The following is an 11636-nucleotide window of genomic DNA, read 5'->3' as shown; positions in this document are numbered from 1 at the left end:
CTGTTCTGTCACTCAGCCTATAGAATCAGTCAATGTGTGGTGTTCAATGTAGGCCTACATTCCATGAGACCTTTGAAAAAAAAACATGCAGGGCTTGACATTAACCTGTTTATCCACTTGTCCTTCAGACAAGGATGTAACTGAAAATGTTGTTGTTTAATGCAATAAACCACCAATAAAATGCATAATTATTTCCATACCATTATTACAGAGAATCAGACATATTATGCTACCCTCTGCCTGTTGGCTACTAAACTTATTCAAGCCTTTCTCAAAATACAACACTGCCCCTTTTAGACAAAAAAAAACTCTTTACCTGACTTGCTTTTCAAAGATGACTAGAAATGTACATGTTTTGTGCTCTAGTAGGAAGCAATCACTCCCCTGTTTTTGACTACAAATGATCTATAACTTGGCTAATAACTCACTAACTAGCAAAGAATATGAACAAAAAGTGCACAGGTGGCTACATGCAGCTCTCGCTTTGATCTCAAAACAAGCGCATCTACTCAGAACTGCTCATGCTCTAAACACAGTCTAGTTCAAAGTAAATGGCATACAGTGCCTTGCGAAAGTATTCGGCCCCCTTGAACTTTGCGACCTTTTGCCACATTTCAGGCTTCAAACATAAAGATATAAAACTGTATTTTTTTGTGAAGAATCAACAACAAGTGGGACACAATCATGAAGTGGAACGACATTTATTGGATATTTCAAACTTTTTTAACAAATCAAAAACTGAAAAATTGGGCGTGCAAAATTATTCAGCCCCCTTAAGTTAATACTTTGTAGCGCCACCTTTTGCTGCGATTACAGCTGTAAGTCGCTTGGGGTATGTCTCTATCAGTTTTGCACATCGAGAGACTGCAAAACAGCTCGAGATCAGTGAGGTTGGATGGAGAGCATTTGTGAACAGCAGTTTTCAGTTCTTTCCACAGATTCTCGATTGGATTCAGGTCTGGACTTTGACTTGGCCATTCTAACACCTGGATATGTTTATTTTTGAACCATTCCATTGTAGATTTTGCTTTATGTTTTGGATCATTGTCTTGTTGGAAGACAAATCTCCGTCCCAGTCTCAGGTCTTTTGCAGACTCCATCAGGTTTTCTTCCAGAATGGTCCTGTATTTGGCTCCATCCATCTTCCCATCAATTTTAACCATCTTCCCTGTCCCTGCTGAAGAAAAGCAGGCCCAAACCATATATGGAAATGGCCAATTTGCATCTAGGTTGACTGCAGCTCTGATTGTTTATGCCGCTCCAGTCTGTGTGGAGTACGGACTGAGTAGTGCGTGTCAATGCAATAGAATCCTACTCCGATGCATTCAGCCTACAACAAAATCTCTTGCATAGTTTGTTTTGTTTCAGTATTTTGCATTGAAAGTGGCTAATATTGCATTGATTCGATCACAATTGCCACAGTAAAAGGAAACATTGATGGTGTTAACAGGGAAAACTCTAGAACGGTTGTCACCAACCTTTTCTGAGTCATGATCACTTTCTGAGTCAAAATGCAAGCCGAGATCTGCAGTTCAGATTTTTTTTAAACATGACTTAAAAAACGTAAGCCTATGCAACATTAACCAATTAAAAACAGTTCTGTAGTAATGAGGTTTGTGCAGTGCATTATCACTGCCAATGCACTGTTGTTCAGGCCATTTAAAAATATATATATTTAAACATTTGAAATAGGCTATATGATCACGCTGGTAGTAGATGTGTTGTTTTATTACTTGTGAGGAACAGCTGAGTGAGAATCCGTTTCAATAATTTCCTTTTCATTTTTAATTTACTGGGCTGATGGTGCCTCCATCTGATGGTCAGTCTCTGCTGAAGGAGAGAGCGGCAGGCTGAGTGTCTGTCTCTCAATATCCCTCCGCTCTCCCTTTCCTCCACTGACACTGACCAAAAAAGGACACCGTCTTCCAGCTGATGGTGAAACTCAAGTCGCACCACATTATTTCTGCCTCATGCGCAAATTCATGTTGTTACTCCTATGAACAGAGAAAGTGAAATATTCCTTGATATTAAAAAAGACCCAAGCCGTTAATAATAACAACAACGCAAACCTATGGATACACTTTCCTACTCATTCATTACTGCTTGTTGTTGCTCATGGAAATAGGAAGAACACATTTTATGGCCTATAAAAGTGTTGAATACAAAGTGTTGACAGTGCTGAGTAAGAACTTAAACATGAACTCACTCAGCTCTTTGCTGTATTCGTTGACAGTCTCTCTCTAGTCATGGTTTTAAAGGTTTTGAAATCTCACAGTATCAACTTTCCTGTAGATTTCTTATGCCTGCTACGATAATCTGAGCCATCCGATTGGCCAGTGGTAAACAAGACTAAAGTGCACTAGGTTTGCTGTCTGGGCCCGCTGCCTGGGCCCGTTAGGGAATTCTTATTCTGTGAAGTGCGCGTGTGCAGTAACTTTCTTGCGCTCCTTCTTGGTTGGTGACTGCTGCTCCACAAAGTTAAGTGAAGTTCAAACTCGTGTTTCTCAATTCAAATCAATTCAAAGGGCTTTATTGTCATGGGAAACATGTCAACTTTGCCGAAGCAAGCGAAATACATAATAAACTAAATTGAAATAAACAATACACATTTACAGTAAACATTACATTCACACAAGTTCCAATGGAATATAGCCATTTCCAATTGTGTAAAGTACTTATGTAGAATACTTGAAAATACTACTTAAGTCGTTTACTCTACTACTTAGAATTTTGACGTTTACTTTTTCTTCACGACATTCCTTTAAAAAAGTATGTACTTTTTACTCCCTACATTTTCCCTGATACCCAAAAGTACTCGTTACATTTTGAATGCTTAGCAGGACAGGGATATTGTATAATTGACATCCCTGGTCATCCCTACTGCCTCTGATCTGACGGACTCACTAAACATATGCTTGGTTTGTAAATTATGTGTGTTGGAGCGTGCCCCTGGCTTTTACTTTTGATACTTAAGTATATTTGAGCAATTACATTTACTTTTGTACGTAAGCAGATTTAAAACCAAATACTGTTAGACTTTTACTCAAGTAGTATTTTACTGGGTGACTTTCACTTTTACTTGAGTCGGAGTTCCATAAAGCCCATTTCAAATTTCCATTAGCGCTGCGCTCCAGACCCTAAAACTGATCATGAGTAAAACCCTTCGCTTTATACGGTTATCCATAAGAAAAGTTGACATAATGCAGTTTACTTTAAATCACCTCTGAGCGAATTGATCAAAAGTACCAATTTGACTGGAAAAACGAGAACACGTCAACCCTGAATGTCCCCGAAACAAGCGTGCCACGACCACAGCTCGCGGGAGACTCTCTCATTGGTCGGATTTTGGCCACGGAGGAAATTCGGTTAAACTGAACCGTGGTGCACAGGCTATGATATGAACAGGCAAAAGCGGTGAGGGAGGAACGCTTTTCTCCAATCGAACAGTAATTTGCGCCACTCATGTTGTTAACAAGGCAGCATGATGCATAGTTCAGAAACATACATTTTTTTTCTCCATAAAATGTTCAAACTAGTTTTTATTGAGTAGGCAGATAAAGCATTTTTATCCAAATAAATCACTTGTGCATGTGTGAACACAAACTCCTATGCAAAACCGAAATTTAGGAACAGTGCACATAGAAATAGCACACAGAGAACAGATCAACCGCTTCTAAGACTTGCTTTCAACGAGAATGACAGATCTATAACATGTATTTCTATGTGAATTTGGTCGGGTCCAATGAAGCCATTTTTATCTCAATGTAAAATCATTTTTGGGTAACAGTTAAGCACTTACTGTGATTGTTTTCAATTAAAAGGGTCAAAAATAAACAAAAATAGCTTGTTAGCGAAGAACAATTTCTCAAGCAAGAATTGTGCTAGGACTGTCTGGGAGTGGTCTGAGTTGGGAAAACTCAAAACTAGCTGTTTTTGACAGAGAAGTTTAGAACTTTCTTTCTTCCTGATTTGTTCACTCCTTTGGCCAGGCAAGCAGGCTGACATTTCAAGAGTCGTTTCAAACGGCTCCTACATTAAAAGGGCATTATCATCATTTTCACAATTTCACTGTATTATTCCAACCAATATATAAAACATAGCACATCACGTTTTTGACTGCACTGGGCCTTTAATAAATAACGTATGGAAATGAACAAGGAAGTAGTATGGGCTGGGGTGTTCCTTTGCTGTAGTGGGTATTTTGGCTCATTGCCCGAGACTATCATAATAGACTGCCAGGTTTACCCCTTTACCGTAACTTCCAAGTCCTTCCTTGTTGAGTAAATAAGGGGTTAAATAACTTTTTATACCCTGACAGTAAAAAGTGTGTAATTTTGGGAGGGATTCGATGATTTCCTCCTTTAGCCTACATTCGATATTACAAAAACCCTACAATTATTGTGCAAGATGAAAGGAGGATTGTAACAATAAATGACTCTGATGAACGTTATCATTATGGCCAAGACTATTTACGACAAAAATCAACAATAAAAATTAAGAGATCTGTAGAGACAGATATAATTTATCCAGATTCTACGATCGTACTCAATCCCAATCTCCTTTTTTTTAATCATGAATTCTCCTGGCCCTAAATTATAATAGTGTTTATGTTAATAGTGATAATTTATAGTAATAAATGGCTAATGTTGTTATACTAGGTTATTCACCTCTTTGTTCCCAGATAAGTAAATGATCGCATCTCGTATGCACAGTCACTATCAGGAAACTGCTCGGCTTTTGACGGGAGGATGTCGAGAATGACAGTAGAGGGAGAAGATCGAGAGGAAGTTGCACTCTTAAAAAACAGAATATATGACTGATGTGATGTGAGAGGAACTCTGAAACAACAAGCAAGACTTCAGCAAAGGTAATAGAACATTACATTTAGTGCTTTTAACTTCCTTTAGTTTATGTGCCAATGCTTTATTACTTTGTTTTAATCCATTTCTAGTATTTTAAAGCTTTTATTTGCTCATCAGAAACTTAAACTTGATATATTGTGGAGACTAATAAAGTTTACTTTAAGGATTTATTTTTATTTTTTATCTTATAATATATTTGTCTCTGCCAGGACATTTTGAGTTGACTTTTGCTGAGAAAGGCTTTCCCCAATCCACTATTTGGGTTAAATAACTAAATGAATGTCCCATAATAACCTATTCGCTGTAGCAGAAAAGCTCTTGTTATGTTTCAGTATACCCTCTGTTATACACAAATGCATTTACCATGGTTTACTATGCTGCGGCGATAAAACCCTCAGAAGGGTGATTGATTTCCATGATTTAGATGTATTATTCTTATTGATTGAAAGTGGAATCTATGAAATCAGAGCTGCACTGAACCTGGTGTTATCAACTCCATTTATTTACACCCCCTGTTCTTAACCAGAGAGAGCCTGTACGTCATGCAGAATGGTACCCATGATCAGTAGTGGTATTATTTAAATATATATTTTTGTCATTAACCAGACGATTTATCCAGAGCAATTATAATTAAGAGCCTTGTTCAAGGGCACATTAACAGATTTTTCCTCTAGTCGGCCTCTGGGATTCAAACAAGCAACCTTTCAGTTACTGGCCCAATGCTCTTAACCGCTAGGCTACCAGCTGCCCTATAGGAAAGTAATATGCTCTATTTCTGCCAATGCTGCTGACTCATACCAGTCTGGTCTAATCAGGAGATAAAGTTAGACTACACAGCAACAAATGAATACATATTCTTTCATGCCCTTTCTCCATTGCATCAGTTGCTGAAGCACCCTAGTGTGCCAATTTCTGTTATATTTCAAAGGACTGACTCATTTTTTATTTAACTCAGGACTCCACTTGCAAAAGCTATTGTTTGCCAAAATTCAAACATGTCATTCCTTCTCTAGGTCAAATGGAGCAGGCTTTTCTTTTGGTTTTACATGTAGTCTTATGGCCAACTCTTGCAGGTATGTAATTGACTTTTGAAAGTACATTCACGATAACACAATAGACTCAAAGCCACATTCATATTTTTTGTCCATTGTTTAGAGCACACTTTAGACTGGTTATTGTGACTTCTGACTGACTGTTGGATATCTGATTTCAATATGGATGATAATGTCAATGTTGCTAATCTAACTCTGACCCCCCCAGCCTTGTTCACAGTGGAGGTGGACAGTCTCTCACACGTGGCAGAGTTCCACGGTGATGTCACCATGGGCTGCAGGTTCCAACCTGGGGGCTGGGACCCGAAGCTGTCAGTGGTATGGCAACGGGTCCAGCCTCTTCCAGATGTAGAGGTGTACAGGATGGATAACGGACAGGAGGACCTCACTTCTCAGAATCTCCAGTACCACGGCAGGGCACGGTTGGTGTCGGAGGAGCTGACCAATGGCTGGGCCAAGCTACATGTGTCCAGTCTGAGGATTAACGACTCTGGGGTGTACCGATGTCTTGTGGAATTGGGGGGAGCTGATTATAAACAGACCACTTTGACTGTCAAAGGTGAGTTAAAAGCTCTTTCATTGCAATAGCACAGTACTGTAGTTTTTATAAGCAGTCAATCAATATTAGGTAATGAACTTGTCTGAAAAAGATGTGGTAACATTTTACTTAGTTTTTCTTATACAACACTTTAATTACACTGTATTCACATGTTGTTACACATTATAAGCACTGCATTGTAATAGAGTTGAATGTTTTTTCATTCTACTTTCATTGTGTCCTTTAGCTACCTATAAGACTATCATTAAAAGCATGCAGAGACGTGGGGGAGATGAGGTGGAGCTGGCCTGTGAGTCTGAGGGCTATCCTCTTGCCACAATCAACTGGAGAGACAAGAGTCTCAGGAACATCAAATCCAACGACACCGTTGTGAAAACTCCAGACCAGCTTTTCCATGTCACCAGCAAGATAATGGTCAAATACTCTGAGAAAAACAACTATACATGTGCCTTGGTGGAGAAAGGTGAAGCTACAAAGGGTCCATCAGCCAGGTTTGACATCCCAGGTATGAAGTGGGTGAATTTACCTGTTTGGTTACACTATTTGAAGGGCATCTACAGAAGGACTTCATAACACATTCATAACTCATACATAACACATTTATAACTCATACATACCACATGTATAACTCATACATAACTCATACATACCACATTTATAACTCATACATAACTCATACATACCACATGTATAACTCATACATACCACATGTATAACTCATACATAACTCATACATAACACATGTATAACTCATACATACCACATTTATAACTCATACATAACACATACATAACTCATACATAACTCAACCATAACACATTCATAACTCATACATACCACATTTATAAATCATACATAACACATTCATAACTCATACATAACTCATACATAACACATTTATAAGCAATACCTTGTGACATTATAGTGTGATATTATAGGGAAAGCACAACAAGGTCAATTTAACCTCTGAATGGAAAGTGGGGGTTAGAGTACGTAGATGTGTTGTTGATAAGGTGCTTTAACGCGGGTGCTTTCCTGAATGAGCATAGTGCTGTAAAGCGTAGGTGTCGGGGCGTAGGTGTCGTAGGTGTCGGGATGATGTTTACCCTTCCATTCAATGAATCACATTGTAGGCGTCATAAGTCAATATGAGGAAAAAAACATGGGCTTTGAAGATGACTAGCAGATAGTGTATATATCTTTTCATGAAGACCTCATTTTTGTCAGAACTTCTACCAATCATCGTTGCTTGGTAGTGGTGCTGTTTTTATTTTTTATTATTTTTTATTTTTTATTTTTTTTAACCTCGTTTTCTCCCCAATTTCGTGGTATCCAATTGTTTAGTAGCTACTATCTTGTCTCATCGCTACAACTCCCGTACGGGCTCGGGAGAGATGAAGGTTGAAAGTCATGCGTCCTCCGATACACAACCCAACCAAGCCGCACTGCTTCTTAACACAGCGCGCATCCAACCCGGAAGCCAGCCGCACCAATGTGTCGGAGGAAACACCGTGCACCTGGCAACCTTGGTTAGCACGCACTGCGCCCGGCCAGCCACGCTGGTGCGCGATGAGACAAGGACATCCCTACCGGCCAAACCCTCCCTAACCCGGGCGACGCTAGGCCAATTGTGCATTGCCCCACGGACCTCCCGGTCGCGGCCCGTTACGACAGAGCCTGGGCGCGAACCCAGAGTCTCTGGTGGCACAGCTGGTGCTGCAGTACAGCGCCCTTAACCACTGCGCCACCCGGGAGGCCCTCGCGGTTTTTAGTTTGACCAATTTCTGGAAATTCTCTGAAAACCCTTTATCTGGTGTCATATTGTTCTCTTTCCTAAATGTTTTATTTTATGTTTAGAAATTTTAACTAAGAACATAGGCAGTATTATATACAGTTTATGATGAAAAATAAAATGGTTTCACTCTCCCTATCTTTTGTACCCATAGATGAAATACCTGTGATTGAGAGTAAACCTAACACCCTTTCTATTGTATTGGGCACGACATTGACGGTGGCTATGATCATTGCAGCTACCATCTTCGGGTATCGCAGACAGAAAGGTAACATACACTTAACTTTTCTTCAGTTCTTAATTGATTTGCACACATTTTTATCTCAAGTTTGCTACAAGGAGTTTCCACTGTTTCATGTTGCCTGAGATAGACAGCCTAGAGAGGAAGTATGTACTTTGTACTCTAACCTCTAAAGGTGTAACTGATGTTGAAGCCAGAATGATCGTGTACAGTTAGTGTGAGACTGGAAAACAAAAATCTGAATCTTGTGACAATGACTTAGCATGTAATGACTTATCATGTGAGAACATGAGTATGTGCTTTCTAAACCTATCTAAACTGCCACATGTGGAAACACCCCCACAGTTTGTTTTTGTGTTGCGGTAAATTTTGTGGTAAATCATGTGGGTGGTTTACTACTACTAATATAAATAACAATAATAATTTATTACATTGGTAAAGTACTTTTTATTTAAAAAAGAAAAATTTCAAAGTGCATAAAATAAAATGGAAAAAATATATTTTTTAAACGAAACAAATATATCTAACCATATCATGAAAGCAACCATCAAATTCTCATAGGAAGGGTAGCCGATAGAGATGAGTATTAAGGCCTACTTTAAAAGTCCCGGCAGGCTGATATAGAGCTAGTCATTCCTTATTTTTTTTTGAAAAGTCCCCTATCAGTCTCGATCAAGTTTACAACACAGGAGGTTGGTGGCACCTTAATTGGGGAGGATGGGATTGTGGTAAGGAACAGTCAAAAGGGGATCCTTGGGATGTCCCAACTCTGACAACACCACATTTAAGTTGGAATTTAAAAAACGGTTAAGGTAAGGGTTATGGTAGGGTAACACTAACACGTGTGGTAATGGCTGGAATGGAATAGTATGGTATCAAATACATGGTTACCATTATGAGCCATTCTTTCCCTCAGCATGGTTTTTTACCTCCTATGGTTTGTACTTACAGTATTACTGCAATAGCATTTTGAGAAGTCAGCGTGTTAAAAACCAAAGAGCGAGAAAGAGGAAAGTCACAACCTTAGACACTAAAAGTGTTACAAAATGACTTTCTAAGCAATAACATGAATAGGTTCAGCAGAACATCTCATGCAACATTCGGACTGTAAACTATAACCCGCTTTTATGTTCTGTTCACAGGGAGGCTCAGGACCCTCAAGCTCTATCACCCTCCTGGGCTCAACAGAGACGTGACCTCTGACCTGCCTGGACCCCTTTTGGCAGCTCCAACTGATCCTGGTGATAGACTGTTTGTGACTGTCAGTGACCTGTACCAGGAGGCAACAGAAAAAGAGACTCCTCACTGAGACTGTTAACTGCCAGGAGAAGACTGAGAACACAAAAGACTCATGTACACACATTGTCAACGAAAAGTTTAATCATGCTACATTTTCTGTTATCTAAAAGTTACGCCGGTTGGCGTTTCCACTGACGACCAATTATGTTAATGAGAGGAAGCCCAGTTGCCGGAGAAGATGGAGCGAGATGGATTTTGGCCAACATTGCTAATTTTCTCATTGATTAAACATTTGATCTCCATACAGTTTTCTGTTACCAAAACTATAATCTGTAAAAAACAGAGTGGATTTCATTTTATAGACTTGAACTTTTGCCAATTATTATTTTTTTAAATGGCATTTAGGAGTGCAAGGGTGAATTGAGCACTTCACAGAGTAGGTGTTTCCTAATGGAAATATGGAAATAGGATCTCACTAGCTCGCTCTTGGCACTGCCCACCTCCTTGCTTGTTCTGCCCACTATGATTAATTTGCTCCCATTGGAAAGACAGGCTGTGGTCAATCTTGGGTTAGTAATAAACATCTTTGTCTAGGCCTTCTCATAATGTCATCAAAAAGCATTGCTTCTCCTTCACTTAGAACTAGAATGGTCCATCTACAGAAGTTATTATGTCAGGTGCATTAAAGATGCACTATGCAGAAATCGCTCTGCCATTTCCTGGTTGCAAAAATACTAATTGTTCGCCTAATTTCAGTTTGTGACAAAACAAGCATTCATTGTGTAGATAATCATTGTACAATCTAAACAGTTGTGAAATATATTTTCCATAACCAAAAATATTGTATTTTCAGCTGTGAGAAGCTGGTGTACAAAACCGAAAGTAAAAGACACAAAAACAGAACTTCAGAATGGGGAAGCATAGAAATAGCTCATATAGAACAGATCTACAGCGTCTTAGACTTGCTTTCAATTAGAAAGATAGATCTATAATGCACATTTCTATGTGAATTTGGTCTGGTCGCCCAAAAAGTTACATATTGTAGCTTTAAGTGATGCTCTGTTTTGTGTTATTTACTAGATTTTTACATTTCATACAACTTATTGGAAGATTTTTGGTCCCTCTGAAGGCCTAGGTCCTATGGTCATGGTTCATCATTGCATGTATTTACTGTATATCTTGTACAGTTACTAAGTGTAATACAGAGATAATAACATGTTTATACAGAGATGTCCAACTTTGGGGGATTTTATTGAAAAAACAGTTCCCTTCCATGCTTCCCATGAAACCCCAGAAGGCAAATGAGTGATTCCAGCCACATTTTATATTAACACAGTTGTTTACTGTACTCCAGGTATTTGATACTGTTTGATACTCTTTGTGAGTCGAACCATTTGATGACTTAGACCTTGTGACAACGCAGTTTCACTTTCTGTCTCAGTCATATGGCAACTCTACAGTAAGAATGGATTGAGTCAGTCCATTGCACAATTTCCTAGAAAATAAACATTGTCTAAAGACAGGAAAGACGGGTGGTGTTGATGGGAAATGCTGATGATGATTCCCGCTTAAAGAAATATCTCGGTCATCAAATTGAAACCGAGTCATCAACTCTGGTCTTTTTTTCTAATTCACATAATAAGATATGCTCACTAATACATTGTAAAACATGTGCCATGATAATGATTGTATGCTATTTGTGACAATCTATACCTCGCAAAATCAATTCTGGACCCTTAAACCAATTGCACAGCTTTTTTCCCCCTTCTTCTCCTCTAATCAGGGATTGATTTAGTCAAAGATGATGGATATACTGATATACATGTTTCTCCGTCCTACCAATGGGAGTTGTTGTCCACAAAGCGGCAAGGCGCGCTGTGTAGCTTTCGCC

General features: G+C 39.0%; 1 protein-coding gene across 1 annotated transcript; it reads left to right on the top strand.

Annotated features, from left to right (window-relative positions):
- Positions 1–2446: 2446 nt before the first annotated feature.
- On the top strand, positions 2447–11272 carry LOC109892334 (programmed cell death 1 ligand 1). The gene is made up of 6 exons (XM_020484808.2): positions 2447–4867; positions 5876–5935; positions 6123–6473; positions 6700–6978; positions 8420–8533; positions 9649–11272. Exons 2-6 carry the CDS (start codon positions 5881–5883, stop codon positions 9813–9815), a joined length of 966 nt encoding a protein of 321 aa, XP_020340397.1. The 5' UTR covers positions 2447–4867; positions 5876–5880; the 3' UTR covers positions 9816–11272.
- Positions 11273–11636: the final 364 nt, after the last annotated feature.

Source organism: Oncorhynchus kisutch, linkage group LG6 (genome assembly GCF_002021735.2).
Source record: "Oncorhynchus kisutch isolate 150728-3 linkage group LG6, Okis_V2, whole genome shotgun sequence".
Lineage (NCBI taxonomy): Eukaryota > Metazoa > Chordata > Actinopteri > Salmoniformes > Salmonidae > Oncorhynchus > Oncorhynchus kisutch.
Note: the sequence above shows the minus strand (reverse complement) of the source record. Positions and strands in the feature narration are given on the sequence as shown.